Below are 20,497 nucleotides of genomic sequence, written 5' to 3' on the forward strand. Positions count from 1 at the left end.
TAAGCCTGTAATGAACCTAATAACTCATTGAGTGACATAGTTGCAGCAGTGTTACACTCCTCAATAGCAGTTACTTTTGCTTCAAATTTCTAAGGTAAGCTTCTTAAAATCTTTTCAACAATTGCTGAATCTTCAATAATATCACCATTAACTTTCATCTCATTGACAAGATTCAATGTCTTTGAGAAGAATTCTAATATTGTTTCAGATGAATCCATCTGTAACAGTTCATACTTACACTTCAGAGTTTGTAACCTAACTTTTTTGACTTTGTCAGAACCTTTGTAATAGTTTACCAATCCATCCCATGCTGCTTTAGCTTGCTTAATGTAGATAACTCTATCCATGAGAGATTCATGAACTCCTTGATGAAGAATATAAGTTAATTTAGAATTGTTATTCTTGTTTGCTGCTAAAGCAGTTTGTTGTTCTTCCGTTAAAACAGCTCCTTCTGTTGGTTCAGCATAACCATCTTTTACAATATCCCATACTTCTTGATATATGAAAATATTTTCCATTTGTAACCTCCAGTATTCAAAGTTTTTTCCTTCAAACACCGACACCTTAATTGAACTTAAACTTGATGTCATCTTCTTAATCAACAACTCATACCCACGGCCCTAGAATCTGATACCAGTTCTATGATACCAAATGTAGAAAATATGATATCAAAGACTTAATGAACACAATTCGTAACTAAAACAAATCTCTTGTATTGATGTAAATAAACTCATGTCTTAACAACCTATTTATAGCTTAAAAACTTGACTCTCAAGCAAAGACTCTTTCCTAACAAATCAAATTCTAAAACAAGACTCTTCTAGAATATTCTAAACTCTATATGTAAAATAATATACGTAACCAAACTTTAAAACTGGCAAACTTGTTTCTCAAGTTTACTACATGTTCACAATAACGCGTAATATCTCCTACTGATTGTTTCTATAGATGACACCAACTTCCACTTGTTGCTTTCAGTCAGACAGTAGCAACTCTACCTAGTTGCTTCCACAATATCATGTCAATTTCTCTAAGTTGCTTCCTCTTAACAGCATCAACTTCTACTAGTTGCTTTCACAAATTATATCTTGGTTTAATCTTCAACAAATACTAATTAATCTCTTCCACATCAAGCAACATAATGTATATTATTTTGAGTCGATTTCCACAAAAACCGTCAATACAAGATTTAAAGAGTTTATAGTATCTTATTCCTTACATCTTTTTTAGCACTCAAACCAAAGAGAAAGAGTAGAAACTCTGAAAACTATTCTAATTGCTTTCGAGCATCCAACACAATAGTCATTCTGGGATTTTGACTGAAATTCTGCCATTTTTGAAGAAAAAAATGAAAAATCCACATTTCTTTTTTATCGAGAATGAATAGTCATTTTAAGGTTTCCTCAATCAATTTCCAGCACTTTTATTGATGATTACAGATTAGCACCCAGAAGACGTGCAAAAGCCAAAAAATCCCAAACCATTCATCTTTAAACTTCCTAGTTCCAAGTTCAAGTCGAGAGTATGTTGTGATAGGCGCATGGCGAGGCAAGGTGCCAAGCCCTTCGCCTAGCGCCTTAGGCGCGCGTGAAAATATTAGAAAAAAAAAAGAAGAAAAAATGTACACATCTTCGTGCCTAAGGCGTTTTATTGACTAGGCACCCCTTGGTGACTCGTGCGCCTAGGGTGCCTTTCACAACATAGAGTCGAGTTCCAGCATTTTCGTGATAGTTATGCACAGAGAAAAAAAAAGTGACACAATCTTGTTCTAAATCATTGGCACACTAAACAGTAAGCACTTGAAGCCTTGGGAATTAACATAAATGCTAGTATTAAGCTACATTACAGTAAATTAAAGCCATTTCCAACCATGAATAACATACATAATCAACAAAAAAATAACTAATAAAGTTAATAATCTTATGAGGGTTTAATAGTACCTCCAAGTATCTCATCCTTAACAACAGCATCAAATAAACCGCTCAGAAATAACTAATAAAGTTCCGACCACTTGCTGCTGACTTAAACACTATAAACCCCTTTCTCTTAATGTTAGCACGAGAGGTACAAGCTACATTTACAAGAACCAGCCTGTCTGGATGTTACTCGGGCCTTTTAGATATCTCACCCTCTCAATCGACCTAGCCGAAGATTGTCCTGCCTTTCTCTAGTGGGAACACTGGGACTAGTCTCCAACTGATCTTCAGTGACCTAAATGAAAATTGCTTGTTATTAAATAAAAAAAACATAAAATTGGTTAAAAAGATCAAAATCAACAATTCCTGGATGAAATGGACAGTTAGATTTTGATATTGTTTAAATGGACAAAAATGTAAAAATAGGCAGGATGTAACCAGTTTCATCGTGCCCATTTTCAAATATTTTTTCTTATTTTTAATTTATACAGGATGTATCCAATTTCATCCTTGCTATTTTTTAAATTAAGCTAGGATGAAATCAGTTTCATCTTACTTTTTTTTTGCCATTTCACCCAAAATATTTTTTACTCGTCCATTTAAACCATGATTTAAAAATATTTGGACAAATGACCCATTTTCCGTAAAAGAAAATTACTTGCTGTTAGTTGCAAACAACTCTTATTAGCCTGTTAGTTAAAGTCATGTAGATGATTTATGTGACCCTAAAAAATCTAGCACTATAGAAAAAGAATAATTAAATATTGTTACACTCTATATAAAAGGACAAACATAATGGCTAATTATGGACAGGATTACCATTGCTTAATCAATCACAAAATTGGTTAAATAGATCAAAATCAACAATTCCTGGGTGAAATGGACAGTTAGATTTTGATACTGGTTAAATGGACAAAAATGTAAAAATAGGCATGATGTAACCAATTTCATCGTGCCCATTTTCAAATATTTTTTCTTATTTTTAATTTACACAGGATGTATCCAGTTTCATCCTTGCTATTTTTTAAATTTAAGCTAGGATGAAATCAGTTTCATCTTACTTTTTTTTTTTTGCCATTTCACCCAAAATATTTTTTACTCGTCCATTTAAACCGTGATTTAAAAATATTTGGACAAATGACCCATTTTCCATAAAAGAAAATTACTTGTTGTTAGTTGCAAACAACTCTTATTAGCCTGTTAGTTAAAGTCATGTAGATGATTTATGTGACCCTAAAAAATCTAACACTATAGAAAAAGAATAATTAAATATTGTTACACTCTATATAAATGGACAAACATAATGGCTAATTATGGACAGGATTACCATTGCTTAATCAATCACAAAATTGGTTAAATAGATCAAAATCAACAATTCCTGGGTGAAATTGACAGTTAGATTTTGATACTGGTTAAATGGACAAAAATGTAAAAATAGGCATGATGTAACCAATTTCATCGTGCCCATTTTCAAATATTTTTTCTTATTTTTAATTTACACAGGATGTATCCAGTTTCATCCTTGCTATTTTTTAAATTTAAGCTAGGATGAAACCCGGTTTAATCCTTACTATTTTTTTTTTGGCCATTTCACCCAAACTATTTTTAGTCGTCCATTTGAACCGTGATTTAAAAATATTTTGACAAATGACCCATTTTCCGTTAATCAGTCTGTTTGCAAACTCAGTATACTAATTCATCCTCGACTCTTTTTTAGATTAAGCTATCCATCCATGTCTGCCAAATCCCCTCTCCTTGATGACCCTGCAGTATCATCGACAAGTAGGAGCACTGGCCAAGGACTGCGAAAGATCCCAGGTGATTATGGACTCCCTTTTTTGCTCCTTTATTTGACCGGTTTAGCTTTTTCTACTGTCAAGGTCCTGAAAAATACTTCACGTCTCGAATGCAAAAATATCAATCCACCGTGTTTCGAGCCAATATGCCACCCGGTCCCTTCATTTCATCAAACTCTAAGGTGGTTGTCCTTCTTGATTCCAAGAGCTTTCCGATCCTTTTCGATGTCTCCAAGGTCGAGAAGAAAAATATTTTCACTGGTACGTACATGCCTTCCACCGAACTGACTGGTGGATACAGAGTTCTTTCCTATCTCGATCCATCTGAACCTAATCATTCCAAGCTCAAACAACTATTTCTCTCCCTCATTCATTAACGTAGTGAATTTACCATCCCAGAGTTCAGAAGAAGTTTTGGTGAAATGTTTGACACTCTTGAGAGTAACCTTGCTGCCAAAGGTAAGGTTAACTTTGATGCTCCAACTGGTACTGGTCTAAATGAAAAGGCATGTTTTAACTTCCTAGCTCGTTCCTGGCTCTCAACAAACCCGGCTGCCACAGAGCTCGGTGACGAAGCACCATCGAGAATCATTCCATGGTTTTCGTTCACAGTAGCTTCTATTGCTCCGGTAGGGTTACCCTGTTTTATCGAAGATCCTCTCTTTCTCACCATTCGTCTGCCTCCATGTTTTGTAAAGCGCGATTATCAGGAGCTATACAATTTCTTCTACACAAATGGAGGTGGGATTCTCGATGAAGGTGAGAAGATGGGTATAAAAAGAGACGAAGTCTGCCATAACCTTCTCTTTTTTGTGTGCTTTAATTCCTTCACCGCGATGAAGGCTCATTTCCCAAACATCATAAAATGGATCAGTCGCTTAAATTTAAAGATACAAAAGCAATTAATAGACGAGATAAGATCAGCAGTAAAGTCCAGTGAAGGAAAGGTAACGATGAAAGCAATTGAAGAAATGCCACTGGTGAAGTCAGTGATTTATGAAGTTCTGAGGTTAGATCCAGCGGCGCCTTATCAGTATGCTAAAGCCAAGACAGACTTGGTAATAGAGAGCCACGAATCAACGTTTGAAGTTAAACAAGGGGAGATGCTGTTTGGGTATCAGCCGATCGTGACCAAAGATCCTAAGGTCTTTGAGAGAGCTGAAGAATTTGTAGCGGACAGGTTTGTAGGAGTTGAGGGAGAGAAACTCTTAAAGTATGTGGTGTGGTCTAATGGACCTGAGACTGAAGATCCAACAGCGGATGACAAACAGTGTGCAGGGAAGAATCTCGTGGTGTTGTTTTCAACTTTCAAGGCTTTTGGTGGTGGAGTTATTTATCCGGTACGACTCATTTAAGGTTGAACTAGGATCCTCACTCTTGTGTCCTCAAGTTACATTCACTTCTCTTACGAAAGCCACTGCCGCCGGATGATAGGATGGAAGCAAAATCCGGAGAACTTATTCTTGCATGTAGGGATTTTGCTGCACTAATAAGGAGGACCCAGGTCATTTTATAGAGCTGTTGTTTACATGTCTTGTGGAATTATTTATGCAAATTATTTGCTTTTCTTTGTAATCGCATTCGTTGTGGGCCGGTTTTCCCATATTTTAGTGGGCTTATCATTATTGCTTTGCTTTAAGTTCTCTCCCTCAACGTAAAGGGCAGTCGGCTTTGCTTTTTTTTTTTGCCATAAGTTTTAGGATAAATGGTTTATTTATTTATTTTTTTTTTATTTTTTTTGGTGTTATGTTGTGAGTGATTTTTATGAAAATAAAATAGTTTGCCTTTAGGTAGACGATAATTTGTAAAGTGTTGTGAGAATAATAAACGAATATATTTTACTTGGTAAGTTGAAATGTCAGTGACAAGACTAATACCGAAAATGAATATGTTACAAAAATTATTTTGAAATGTGCCATAATTAGAGAATTTTTTTTTAATTGTTGAAGTAATTAGAAATAACTCATACAATAACAAATTGAATTTATTTGTTCTTCCATCCAAATATTTTAAATATGATGTGCTCGGAAGAGAGACCCCAGATACTTTGAAATCGTGTATTTGTAATTTGTATAATTAAAGGCTGAATTCGAAAATCTCATGCGAGTAATACATAAATATTATTTCTTTTTTAATAAAAAACTGAATGTATTAATTTATTTTGTTATCAAATCTATTATTTTAGTACCATTGATGGGACTATATATTTCAAATATATCAGATAGTGAATGCTAGATATTAGTTATATTTACATATGTTTCAAATTCGGTAACCAAAATGATCTTGCATCCCAATTTTGAAATATGAGCACACCTTGGATCACATCGGCCCTGGGAATTTCAAAGGTTTCTCACCATCAAAACGAGAAAGTTCCTTGAACAACTCTAAGCCGCTGCTTGTATTCAATGAGTTCAGATATACTGGATGTTTTTCCTATCCTTTGTAGATGTGCAACACGTCTTCAAAGCTATCGAATTTATTAGGTGTTTTTCACATGTAGCTTTTATTTCTTCGGGCAAAACCTGACTAAAGGACTTGATAGAGAAAGCTAGAAAATCTGACAACTTCGAAGAAAAAAAAACCTTAGAGCTTTCTTACCCAGATTTGGTCCTTTTGGACCAGATCTGACCAAAATTCGTTTTCCTTTTAAAGTTTTTGGTTGTAGGTAAAGAATAAAATGTCTTTACATCATTTCTGGTGTCTTTTAATATATTTCTTCGATGTTTTGGGGCGATTTTTCTTCATCGTTGTAGAGAAAGTTCTTCGAATTTTAATGCCCGGTTCGTGGCTTGCTAATCTCGATATAAAAACATCGACGGTTCATCACGACATCGCTTTCAATTCGCATCCGTGTTTCTATGGATCGACAATTTACGGGAAAATTACTCATTTGTTTTAGGACCATCTCTTACCGAAGAAGAATACATTCTGATAAAAAATGGTCGGAAATTACTTCCATATACACCATCATCTCTCCCTTGTACATAAAAATAAATAAATTGGATATCTTTGCAGTTTATTGCTCTTTCTCTTCGCGATCTACTTGTAATTGATATCCTTACTTGTATTAGGGTCTTGATTATCTTATATTTTGATGTTTTTGTTATTCTTATAAGCGAAGACGTAATCACTATTTTGATTTGAATGAATTGAAATATGTTGATTGTCCAAAAAAAATGACAACTTTAGATGACCGAACTTTTCATATCTTGGATAATATATTTTGTCACATGTTCGCACAACCCAAATACAACAGCCAACCTTGACAATGACACTATGCTCCATATCATAATTCAGCCAACTCACACTTAGCCAATTTCTTCTCTTCTTGGACAAAACTCTATTCAGCCCATACTAAACAGAGATTCCATTCACAATCTTTTCAAGCCAACAAACCATCACACACACTCCGCTTGATGCATAAAACAATAATCCAAAACAAAGGACAAATGTACCAACATAACTTAGTTTTAATCCTGGCCGAAGCCTTATTATTACTGCACACTTAGAGTTACACAACTCTTCTTGTTCCAGACACCCAATCCCTTCACAAGATCAGGATTATATAGTCTTACAAAACTATATACAAATTACTTTCAGGCAGTTACAGATTTACTTTACATAAGGCAGTTGGCCAACCATGCCAACTTTCCCAACTACTCTCCTAAAGCCAAACAAACAGTTTCTAGCCTTAAAAAGCATAAAGAAAATATCCCTTCCGTGTAACCGTCAAGGCGATGTGCCCGGCACATGTCATCCATCCTTGTTGCGCAAAGATAGCTTTGGCCATCCAAAGTCGCAACCATTGTTGAGCATCATTCTCCCAATGATGAAAGTGTGCTAATGCAAGTCTTGCTTGCATGCCTGCATGCTACATGTATATAGGTTACATGACAAACTCATTTAGAACCTCTTGATGCTAATCTCGCATCTTTTGTCATGTCTAAACCATGGTTGGCCCGTGCCTTTGCTAGTTGCAACTCTGAATGCATCCCATCCTTTCTGGCCTATGCCATGTTGCCAATAATGCACAACTGTTTCACATTATTACTAGGCCGCTTGACCACTCGATCATAGACCTCCCCCACCAGCTGAAATCAACTCCCTCGTTGATTCTTTTTGTTGCAGGTAAGTATGAATTTGTTCTTCAAATTCCCACAATGTAGTATCCTTCTCCCAAGAAGCCTCGGAGTCTGGTAAACCATATGCCACTTTACCAAATAATAAGTTCTCACATTATTATTTTTTTGCCCCTCGACTCGATCATAAAGTATAGGCTCAACTTTCTTGTCGAATTGTGTTCTGATTATTGGTGGTGCACGCTTATCTTGTTTTTTCGAAGTGTCTAGCAAATTACGATGGTACTTTTTCATGAAGCTAACATGAAAAGTGGGAATGTTCCGCAAAACGAGTCTGTAAGCCACCTTATCAACTCTTTTCATCACTTCAAAAGGACCATCATATCTTGGAATTAGGCCTTTATGCACTGTCTTGTTAGAAATCTTCTTCCAAATTTGGGGTGTTAGATTCAACAACACCATATCTCCCACCTCAAATTTCACATCTCTACGACGTAAATCAACATATTTCTTCATCCTTCTCATTGCCTTGGATAAAGTGTCATGCGCTTGCTCAGTCATCTCCGTTTTATTCCTTGCATAGCGATATGCTGCTAGAAAGGATCCTTGCTTCTTAGCCTTTAGCACCTCATTAGGGGTTAATGGTTTGATGTCTTGTTGCTAACTCAAAAGGACTCAACTCTGTTGATGAACTCTTGTGCAAATTGTAACAAAATTGGGTTGTATCCCATAACGACACCCAATTTCCCTGGCTTGCAGTCACATAATGTCGCAAATACTCTTAGAACAATGCATTAATCCTCTCCGTATGACCATCGGTTTGGGGATGATTTATAGTAGAAAACTTTAGTTCAGACCCAAGCAATCCGAAAATAACAATCCAAAATCTGCCTGTAAACCGTGAGTCTCTATCACTCACAATATCTTGAGGAAGTCCCCAATACTTCACTAAATTCTTGATGAAGAAATCCGTTGCATCTGCATTACAAGAATGGGGACAGGGAATGAATGTAGCATACTTCGAAAAGCGATAAACGACGACCATTATCGATCTAAAGCCTTGCACCTTCGGCAGCTCATTGATAAAGTCCATCTACAAGCACTGCCATGGCTTGTCTGGAATCGTCAAAGGATGTAGCAATCCTGCTACACTTATCCTTTCCGTCTTATCCAGTTGACACACTATGCATGTCTTCACATACAACTCAACATATTCTTCCATCTTATGTCAATAATAGGAACGAGCTATCAAAGCATGCGTCCGTTCCATGCCTAGATGACCAACCCAAATGGAATCATGCATCTCTCGCAAGAGTTCCCAACTATTTCCAGTTTTTTTTTTTTTTTTTTTTTTTTTTTTTTTTTCTTGAGCATCAGTTAACAACTAATGTACTAACATAGATAGTCACCTATTTAACCACAAAGAGATGTTAAATCCAACAGCTAATAATGTGTTGTAGATCCAACCCGCATTTGGTGTAGGTAAGAAAAGTTGTGTTTGGAGACGGAAAGAGTATTTAGGACGGTAGATTTTTTTTTACCAAGGACAGTAGATCGTAAAAGACCTTATTATAATCCATTTAAACGAAGGTTCACTTCTCTCTTCTTCTTTTTTTGTTGCTCAGTATCACTTCTCTATCTACGCCTCCATGACCGAATAATCCCTCTCCATAAACATCACCACTGGTCCACCACTTCACCAAATTGATCGTTTTTTTTTTGTCTCTCTGCAGCATCACTAATTCACGGGCAAAAAAGAAAATGAGATTGCTTGATTCACTGAGTCAGGTAACACCTCTTTTTTCTTTGATTGATTAATCAATCAAATATTTTTCACAGAAATCAAATAACTTGTAATTAGATTATTATATAATAGATCAAATTAGTAACAAGGCAGATGGTTCAACTAGTTACAAGTTATTTTCTATTAACTGTTTATTTTCATGAAGGTAAGTATCCTCAAAGGGTTTTTAGGTACTGTTTGGGTTATCGTGATGATACCCAAAAAAAACTTTAAGAATTTCTGGTGTTATCGACTTTGTCTCTTGTGCTCTCACTGATTCCCTTGTTGGTTTGCTATCAAAGATTAATAACACCGATCTCTATGCTTTTATATGTTTTTGTTTTATTGGCGTTATAAGTACTGTTGCTTCCTCTTTTGAAGCTGAAGAAGACACTGGTCTACTAGAGGACATCTTTGGTGGATTCTTAGGTCTCTCTGTAACTCTTTTTAGATCAAAGAAGTTCTCCAAAAAATTTATAATTTGGTTGTATGTTTGTTTTGTGTTGCTTCTTACAAGTATCTGCATAGAGATTGGGGCAACGGTGGTGGATGAAAGATGAAGAAGAGGAGTGATATTGAGAATCAAAGGGGTCCATCGAGTTCTTCGACTTCTAAAAAAATATATTACTGAGAGGAACTAATTGGTAGTCTTTCTCCAATTAGAGGGTCTTGTCATCTTTTCTTTTGATTAGAGAGTTTGTCTTTTATTATTACCTTCCTTGTTATCCTTTTTTTTTCTTTTCTTTTTTTATAGTTTTTCTTTTATTTGCGGAAAATGGATATGTAACGAACAATATTATTCAATAAAAATCATTTTCCAAAACCTAGTCAATGAGAAAAGGAGTAACGTTCTGTAAAGGTATGGTACAGAGGTTCAACTCAGTATTGGCTTTTGAACAATTTATTTTGTTATTTACCAGGATCCTAGACTCTTGGCTTTTGATCCATTAACATCGATGTTACAGGGTTAATGTTAATGGATATAGAAACTTCATTAGACTGGTTATGTAATGTGTTAGGTATATCATCTGTGATTCTATATGACTAGGAGGTCAGCCATCAATCCTAACCAAAGTAATAAGTATTGTTCACTTAGATATATCAGTGGGCACAAATCTTACAAGATGAATGAATTATGATTTGAGTAAAAACCCGTATCCAATTTTGTCCAGTTCCAAATAAATTAACTGAAAAAACATCATAATTTGAACTGACAAGATGTTTCTAAGGTTCAGGAGGAAGTTCATGTAAAACAAGTTGTTCACAGTGAACATGAAGATAGTCACGGCAAAAACGTTGATATGGAAGCTTCTCATTTGATTAGATAGATGCAAAAAGGTTTAATCTCTCCAGGTTGGTATTAATGGATATACAAACTTATTTAGACTGGTTATCTCTCCAAGCTTCACGTAGATCCACAGTAGCGGGGGCCGACAAAAAAAAGACATGATTCATGTTCAAAGACCAAAGTCACCAAATCATGTTGTGTTCCACAAAATGTATGAAGAATAAATTTTAGCATTTTACATTTGACTGCGCTAGACACACCGTGATTTTTCCACGGTGAAATCACTGAGTGAGAAAATCTCCTGGGACCCATCATAAGAAAAGGGGGTTGGTTTTTTATTTGCTGTGGGTCTTATGATTTCTATGTCACGTGGTGATTTTACCGTGAAAAGATCACGATGTGTCTGTACTTATTCTTTTACATTATACTTAACAAGGATTTACAAAAGACGAAGAGACGGATATAAGGAACAAAAAAAAAGTGCGTGTCACATAATCTTTCCATTCATTAATCGTCCGAATGAAGTCATTTTCTTTAAATGAATTGAGCATACTCACAAATTGACATACTCATTTCATAACATACTCCAGATCATACCGAGGCATTGGCTCTTTTAGCTCACATTCACATTTGAGGCATACTGTACTCACAATTGCCGAGAAGATTACCAACTTTTTCTGGCTATTTTTTTAAGCATCAATTAACAATTAGTGTACTAATATAGATAGTCATCTATTTAACTACAAAGAGATGTTAATTCCAACGGTCTAATAATGTGTTTTAGTTTTAACCCATATTTGGTGTAGGTAAGAAAACTTGTGGTTGGAACCAAGAAAAAGTATTTAAGATTGTAATTTATATTTATTTTTACCAAAGACGGTAGATCTTAAAACACCTTATTATTATCCATTTAAGGGCAGATTCACTTCTCTTTTTTCTTTTCTTCTCGGTATCACTTCTTTATCTTCGCCTTCATGACCGGAGAATCCCTCTCCATAAACATCACTACCAGTCACCATTTCACCAAACTGCTATTGGTTTTTTTTTTTGGCTCTCTACAGCATCCCTAGTTCACAGACATGAACGAAAATTAGATCGGCTAAATCACTGAGTTAGGTAACACCTTTGTTTTCTTTAATTGATTAATCAATTAAATATTTTCACAGAAGTCAAATAACTTGTAATTAAATTATGTAATAGATCAAATTAGTTAATTTATTCGTTTAGATTACTGTTACAGCAGTGGCTTTTTTCTCTCTCTTTTTTTTAAGCATTTGTAAACAACTAATGTACTAACATAGAAAGTCATCTATTTAACTATAAAAAGATGTTAAATCCAACGACTAATAATGTGTTGTAGCTTTAACCCACATTTGGTGTAGGTAAGAAAACTTGTATTTGGAGTCAGGAAAGAGCGTCTAGGATCGTAGATCTTCTTTCTTTTTTTTGACCAAAGACCATAAATCTTAAAAGACCTTGTTAGAGCATTGCTCGGTCGAACTCGCAAGCGTTGCTATCTCAAGCTTGTTTGTCAAGTTTAGTTGATCAAAACTATATAGTTGGTTTCAAGTCTACTTATAGTTATGTCTCGGATTAGGATAGAAGTGTACTTGAGCATTAGACTTCACGGCGTTCACCAATTGAAGAAGAAGATCTACTGAACTTGGAGGAACTTCGTCAACAAAAGTATGTGGAGACTATATCTTATCTATCACTCAGAAGTCTATTCTATTTTATCTTCTAAAGACACTAAGTCGTATAGCTATATATACTTTTACATTATACATATTCTGAATTTCGATCCGAGATTATCTCGTTTATATATTTCTTGAAATTCGTGTTGGAAGCTTTTTAGATTTAGATAAACTTAATCATCTACTTGACGAGTTTAGTTATAGACAAATTATTTGTTGGAAACTAAATATTAAGTCAAGATGATCATGTGAAAGTTACCTTGAACGTCTTACATGATTTGTGTGAGACAATCATTTGATGTTAACTTGGGAAGTTTCGTATTGATCGATTAATCACTTGAAAATTACTTGAAGATGGTGGTATGTGTAAGACCATTGTTGTCTTCTAAGGATATTTCAATGATTAAAATGAGAGTTTTAGAATTACAACCAATTTCTGGATACAACACAGTATGTGTACCTAGTATATGAATTGTGAATTCTAGTTCAGGTCTGGAACTCTAGTTTGCGAACGGGTTCAACTGCCAAAGTTACGGTGCTATGGTTCGCGTACTCTGTTTGCGAATGGCCAAACTAGGCTAAGTCTGGAACTGTGGTTCACGTACTCTGTTTGCGAACGACGAAGACTAGGACAAGTCCGTAACTGTAGTTCGCATACTCTGTTTGCGAACACAGTGGTTATGTTCTAAAATCGGTAAGTATGACATTCATACTCATGAACTCAGGTTCGTTTGTGAACTCAGTTTGCGAACTAAAGTCCCTGAAACTTTAGTGAAATAAGGTACATGAACTTGTTTTGCAAACAGCGGAATTATGTTCATGAATTGGTTCTTGTATAAGTACTTTGTATAATTACAAACCAAACCGAATATGTTTCAAATGGTTCATATATATTTCTACGAGATGATGAACATTTGAACAACTCTCTTGAAAGACATTTAGATTCATTTGATTATCTATCATGATTGATTGATCATCATATTTGATTTAGAAGTGTTAGATGAATATGGCTAAACTATAAGTGTTTATGTGGCTAACTTCAGTTAACTATTATTTATACATGTTTAGGTACGGTTCATGCATATCTAAATATAATTATATTTCATTTGTGTGTATCAAGCTAATATCATCAAACAGTGGAGATTGATTGCTTATTTTCTAAGCAGACTTAGCTTGAATCTTAAATCAGAAGTTCATCTAACGGTGAATAGCAATTTCTTTGTTACTAAGCTATCTTTGCTTTGATTGTAAGAAACCCTAATTTGAAAGACTATATAAGATAGAACTCTAGCATCTGAGAAACCTAATCCCGACACTCTCGTGTGTTCTAGTTGCAAACTAGAGTCGATTCTACATTAACCTAGGTTTTCCAAAATCATTATTAGGTTAACGACTTGAAGACTTCATTTGGGATTTGTTGAATACAGAAAAATACTTCCTGTATCGAATGTAAAAAAAAAAATCAATCCACCGTGTTTCGAGCTAATATGCCACCTGGTCCCTTCATCTTATCAAACTTTAAGGTGGTTTTTCTTCTTGATTCCAACAGCTTTCCGATCCTTTTCGATGTCACTAAGGTTGAGAAGAAAGATCTTTTCACTGGTACGTACATGCCCTCCACGAAAATAACCGGTGGTTACAGAGTGCTTTCCTATATATATCCATCTGAACCTAATCATTCCAAGCTCAAACAACTATTTCTCTCCCTCATTCATTCACGTAGTGAATTTATCATCCCAGAGTTCAGAAGAAGTTTTGGTGAATTGTTTGACACTCTTGAGAGTAACCTTGCTGCCAAAGGTAAGGTTAACTTTGATGCTCCAACTGGTACTGGTCTAAATGAAGAGGCATGTTTTAACTTCCTAGCTCGTTCCTGTCTCTCAACAAACCCGGATGACACAAAGCTCGGTGACGAAGCACCATCGAGAATCATTCCATGGTTTTTGTTCACAATAGCTCTGATTTCCCTAATAAGCTTACCTTGTTTTATAGAAGATCCCATCTTGCACACCTTTCGTCTGCCTTCGTGTTTGCTAAAGCGCGGTTATCAGAAGATATACAATTTCTTCTACACAAATGCGGTGGAATTCTCGATCAAGGTGAGAAGATGGGTATAAAAAGAGACGAAGTCTGCCATAATCTTCTTCTTTTTTGTGTGCTTTAATGCCTTCACCGAGATGAAGGCTCATTTCCCAAACATCAAAAAAAGGATCAGTCGCTTAGATTTAAAGATACAAAAGTAGTTAATAGACGAGATAAAATCAGCAGTGAAGTCCGATGAAGGAAAGGTGACGATGAAAGCAATACAAGAGATGCCACTGGTGAATTCAGTGATTTACAAAGTTCTGAGGTTAGATCCTACAACAAAGCTTTGCACACATCTCCTGTAGAGTTGCAAGTTTATTAATAGGAAATTTAATAAACCACCTAATAAGTTGGCTAGACATTCTAGGATATTTTGACTTTCTCAAGTTTGGTTATCATATCCTCAAACTTTATTGTGAGAGAAGTTTTAGAAGATAGGAACAATTTCATGGACTCAGATGCTTAATAATATTTTCTTTTCTCATCAAAAAAGATATATATATTTTATTATTTCATCGAAAAAAATATAGATATCTTATTCAAGATTATATGATAATGAATGCAAAACTTATATTTTTCTCATTAATTAATTGTTATACATACACACGTAAGAGTAGAACAATGAGTCATATATTAGAAGATCTTTAATTCAGGTAGAAACATGTTATAATATACATCAGTTAACTACCTATATATTACTATAGGATCTTTAGTCTGAATGAAAATACAGTAAAATACATCATGACTGCCTTGTAATTCAACTATGACATGTTTAGTGACTTGTGCAATTGTGGCTGTTATGACTTATGACATGTGCTGGATGTAGTTCTTACGACTTTGGATTTGGTCAGTTCTTACTCTTTATTGACTTGGTATTATGAAGTAGGAAATACGATATGGTCCTAGAAATAATATATTCGAGAGAGTCTAGTCCATTTGATTCAGTCAACTGTCTGTTTGGTCCTATTTGAAAATATAAATTATGGTTTGGTCCTAGAAATAATGATTTGGTTCTAGGGTGATGTCATGGATGATGTAATTGTCACTAGGTAGTGGCAAAAATACCCTTTTGGGGTCACATATATACAAAAATCAGTAAAGAAAAAATCTTTTTCAGATTTACTTTCTCTCTCATATTTATTTTCAGATCTAATCTCTTTATTTTTTTCTTCTTCTTCTTTTCTTCTTGGTAATAATGGTGTCTCCATTATTTTTTCTTCTTTTTCTTCCTGCTACTGTTGAATACATTGTTGCTGCTCATGTTGGTGATGTTGAAGATGAACTTAGGGTTTACGATGATGAAGATGAAATCATGTTATTTGCTGATTGTTGTCGTTGCAGTTATAGATAATGAAGATGATTAACGACGAAATCCACCGCTGTTGTTGAAGATGTTGAAGACGACGATGAATTGAAGATCTTGATTTTTTATGAAGATGTTGAAGATGAAGATCTTGATTTTGATTATGAAGATGTTGAAGACGAAGATCTTGATTTTTTATGTTGAAGATCTAGATTTTGATGACAATCTTGATTTTTTTTATGTTTGTTGCTCGTGTTGAAGATGATAAACATGATGAATATGATGTTGATGTTGCTGTTTTGAAGACGATGATGTTTGATGCTGCTGTTGAAGACGACGAAGATGATGATGCTGAAGTTCATTTCATAAATGAACTCTGTTTTTTTTTAGGTTTTTATATGAAGTTCATTTCTGGAAAGAACTCTGTTTTTTTAGGTTTTTATATGGAGTTCATTTCTGGAATGAACTCTGTTTTTTTAGGTTTTTATATGGAGTTCATTTCTGGAATGAACTCTGGTTTTTTTAGGTTTTATATGGAGTTCATTTCTGGAATGAACTCTGTTTTTTTAGGTTTTTATATGGAGTTCATTTCTGGAATGAACTCTGGTTTTTTTAGGTTTTATATGGAGTTCATTTCTGGAATGAACTCTGGTTTGTTTAGGTTTTATATGGAGTTCATTTCTGGAATGAACTCTGTTTTTTTAGGTTTTTATATGGAGTTTATTTCTGGAATGAACTCTGGTTTTTTTTAAGTTTTATATGTAGTTCATTTCTGGAATGAACTCTGGTTTTTTTAGGTTTTTATATGGAGTTCATTTCTGGAATGAACTTTATTTTTTTAGGTTTTTATATGGAGTTCATTTCTGGAATGAACTTTGTTTTTTTAGGTTTTTATATAGAGTTCATTTCTGGAACGAACTCTGGTTTATATAGGTGATTTCTGAAAAAGTAAGTAGAAATTAACAGGAGTTCATTTTGATGAATGAACTGCTATAAAAAATAAGTAAAAATTAACACGGAAGGGTACTTTTGTCTATTTAATATTTTTAAATAATTGTGGACCAAACAGTAAAGGCGTTTTCCCAAAGGACTAAACTGACATGGGCCCACCTAAAAAAGGACCAAACGATATTTTTCCCTATTATGAACTATGTCTGTTATCTGTATAATCTTAAAACAACTATTAGCTAGATACTCTGAGCATTCTTTAACATCTTGGATGATTTCATTTTCTTCGTAAAAGTATTATATCTTTCTTGTGAACTTCTCCTTGCTATATCAATCATTGTTGTTGCCAAAGAAAGTTTCGGATTCAATCTTGTAGTTTTGTTGAATTTACGATAAACTTCATAATGGGAACTTAAAGCTTCTTCCATGCTTGATCCAAAATTTCTTGATGCTCTTTCTTTTACGGCCTCAGAACACATTCCACAAACCCATTTACCACAATTACAACTCTTCACACGCTCGATATAATCAACAGTACATTCTTCCATCATTTCACAACATTCACATTGTATAATTTCTTCCTTTTCTTGACTATTACTTTCAATTACATTATCTAATAACTCTTCTCTTTTTTTGTTAGTTTCATTTGGTACATCAAAAACTGTCCTTATCTCGTGGTTATTCTGTTTCATAGACATTCTAAAATTTAATTACACATATATAGATAAAAAATCAATTGACGGAATATGTGAAGTGACTTGATCAGACAAACCCATTATGAATAATGAAAAAATGATGTTAGTCAAACAGGTTCTCCTATTGTTTTAGAGCTTCTTATGTAGTAGATAATTCCTCTATTATTACGGATTATTTTACTAATAAAAAAAAGAACTTGTTCCTAGGAGCCCTTCTATAACTATTCCCAGCATATTTCATTTTTTAAAATATATGCACTTCTAAACTCTATTAGCACTAATCTAACTAACAAAACCAAAATTTATAAAGGAGCACAATACCACTAATTAAATAGTAATCCTATTGTACAAATAATAGTATAGGAAAACATGTCGGATTTCATTCGCCCCTAACTACGTATCATACGAAACTGATTAAATCGTACACTTATAATTATAAGGAAGGTAGTTGATCTTTACCATTTTCGAAAGAAGCTAGGATTATCCCGATCTGCTATTCTGTATATTAAATGTAATTGACTGAAAGTTGTAGTTGTCGTTACTTTGCATGCTTTTTATAGTACTCAAGTGATTCAAACTTTAGAAGAAAATTCATAGTGAGAAGATATTTTAACTAGTGGAACTCGAAGAGATCCAATCAATATAAAAAGTAGGGATAAGGTTGATCCTTTTTCTTTTACTGATTTTGAGAAATTTCTTCCATGTTAATTAATTAACCTATCCATATATCACCTTATAAACATGTTAAGAGTCGAGGGCTCAGCTCATTCTAGTTTGTTCGGCTTATAATAAAGAACAAGGCAGCCTTGATCTCTATAGTGCTAAGATCGATCAATGAATTAATGCATTTGTTTGATCTGGTCGTATGTAACCTCTAGCCAGACACAACCAACCGAATTCAAACATCCAAATATTAGTATGCTGCAGCCTATAGCTTGATTCACAGAGTTCAAGTTCCACGGGAATCAAGAAGCTGCAGATGATGAGCAGCCTATTGTTTGGCTGGCTCGCTCTAGGCTACATACCGGCTTCCTGAACGACAGCTAAAATAACCATTTGCATTTCATTGAATAGTTGCAAATGGGTGGGATGCTTTAATTAAATTTTTCCATTGAATAGTTGCAAATTGCATCCACAACTTGTAATTGAACTTTTAAACTCAGTCTATCAACAACGTGCCTAAGGATAGATTACGACAAGTTAGTGTAGAATACTAGAATGTTCAGTGTTTATATATACTACCATTAACAAAGGCTTAACGAAAAGGCGTTTGTATTTGAAGGAATAATAGACAACCATGTCGTTGAGTTAGAGGAGTTTGTGCCACCGGCAAAGAACCGAGCCAGCGTGACAAGATCGTTTTAGATATGACCTAAGCCATGCTAGTAGTAATAGTAAATATCCATGCCTGTTTAATGCCGGGTGAATTGCTATCGAACTTTGAACAAAAGCGAACTTTGAAGGAAAGCAGTTTCAAAGTGGGACTTTTCTACTGCTCAGAGATTTGAAGGTGGTCCTAAAATCGAATTTACTGTTACAGATTGCGAGTGTGCATAGCCTCAAGTTGAGTCGGTTCAGAGAAATGGTCCCCAATAATCTTACATTTGGTCGACCCTTATATCTGTATGACCGAGTCGGTGGAACGCCCAACTAGCTAGCAAGAGGTGAGACACTCGTGCGTGCATGGGTTCAAACCTCCATTTCTTTATTTTTTGCTGGTACTTCAGCAGTGTGTAAGGGGTTGTTTTACATATTTGTATTTTGAATGGTAGTCCACTCCGGTCAATCTTGGTATCACCATGTTTTTTCATCAGACGGTCTTCCCCGTAATCAAATTGGGGTTTCTTTCTATCGATTGGAATTTGGAAGAAAATGCCCACCATCTGGACGAAACTCGAGCACTGAAGGCCCAAACTGAGATGGGCCAAACATTTGCTAAGTAGTGCATTTTTGTAAAATGGTGAAAACTACAGCCACACCCATTTTCTCACCTTCCACCACTGTCAAACCCACGCGTGTAAAAGTTCACACGCGCACCCAAAATCGGCGTATAAATTCTGCCGAAACCCAAAATTTTCAAAATTCAATTTTCTTTTTATTTTATTTTCAAGTTTAACCTCACTTTATGTTTTGAGATTTTGCATTGAGCTTTTGTTCTGAGAGATTGAGATAGAGCCGGAGCGAGAGCTGAAGTATTGAATTATCGAGAGTTGCGAAGGAGCTGATTGAGAGATTCAATTTACTCAGCAAAGATAATCTGAAATTCAAGCTCAGGTTCATTCGTTTTATCTTTGATTCTGATCTTGTTTAATCTTGATTCGATTCTAGGTTTTAGTTTCTTTAAGATTATGATCTATTATTTTAAGTTACAGTGTTTAATTTAGGTTTTCGAATGGATTTTTAGATATTTTAAGCTTGTATTTGAATTTACGATCAATGCAGATCTTTTCGATTCAATCTTTTAGTTTCGATTTCACAGAGTTCCAACTCCATTGCACTGTACTCATCTCTAAAGTTCTCTTGAAACTGCAACAAGATTTAATAACACTCATCAGCAAATGCATAAATTTTTATACGCATAACTACTTATGCAATATAACCTAAACAATGCATAACAGGTCATTCAGTTAATTTTGGATCTGCATAAGATGTTATGCAGTTAAACAATAAGTGACGCATTGAAGGCGTAAAAAACCTTTTATATGCATAACTACTTATGCAGATAACCTAAATAATGCATAACAGGTCATGCTGTCAATGTTGGATCTGCATAAGATGTTATGCAGTTAAACAATAAGTGACGCAGGGAAGGCGTAAAAAAAAATTATATGCATAACTACTTATGCAGATAACCTAAACAATGCATAACTTGTCATGCTGTCAATGTTGGATCTGCATAAGATGTTATGC

At 34.7% G+C, this 20,497-nt stretch overlaps 1 protein-coding gene and 2 pseudogenes across 1 annotated transcript; 2 read left to right on the forward strand and 1 right to left on the reverse strand.

Annotated features, from left to right (window-relative positions):
* The first annotated feature begins 3,649 nt into the window (after window positions 1-3,649).
* LOC113351490 lies at window positions 3,650-5,143 on the forward strand (annotated as a pseudogene).
* A 7,821-nt stretch (window positions 5,144-12,964) lies between these two features.
* On the forward strand, window positions 12,965-14,946 carry LOC113351491 (annotated as a pseudogene).
* A 2,185-nt stretch (window positions 14,947-17,131) lies between these two features.
* Window positions 17,132-17,590, reverse strand: LOC113351492. Its single transcript, XM_026595464.1, has one exon. It carries the CDS (start codon window positions 17,588-17,590, stop codon window positions 17,132-17,134), a length of 459 nt encoding a protein of 152 aa, XP_026451249.1.
* Between the last annotated feature and the right edge of the window lie 2,907 nt (window positions 17,591-20,497).

Source organism: Papaver somniferum, chromosome 2 (genome assembly GCF_003573695.1).
Source record: "Papaver somniferum cultivar HN1 chromosome 2, ASM357369v1, whole genome shotgun sequence".
NCBI lineage: Eukaryota > Viridiplantae > Streptophyta > Magnoliopsida > Ranunculales > Papaveraceae > Papaver > Papaver somniferum.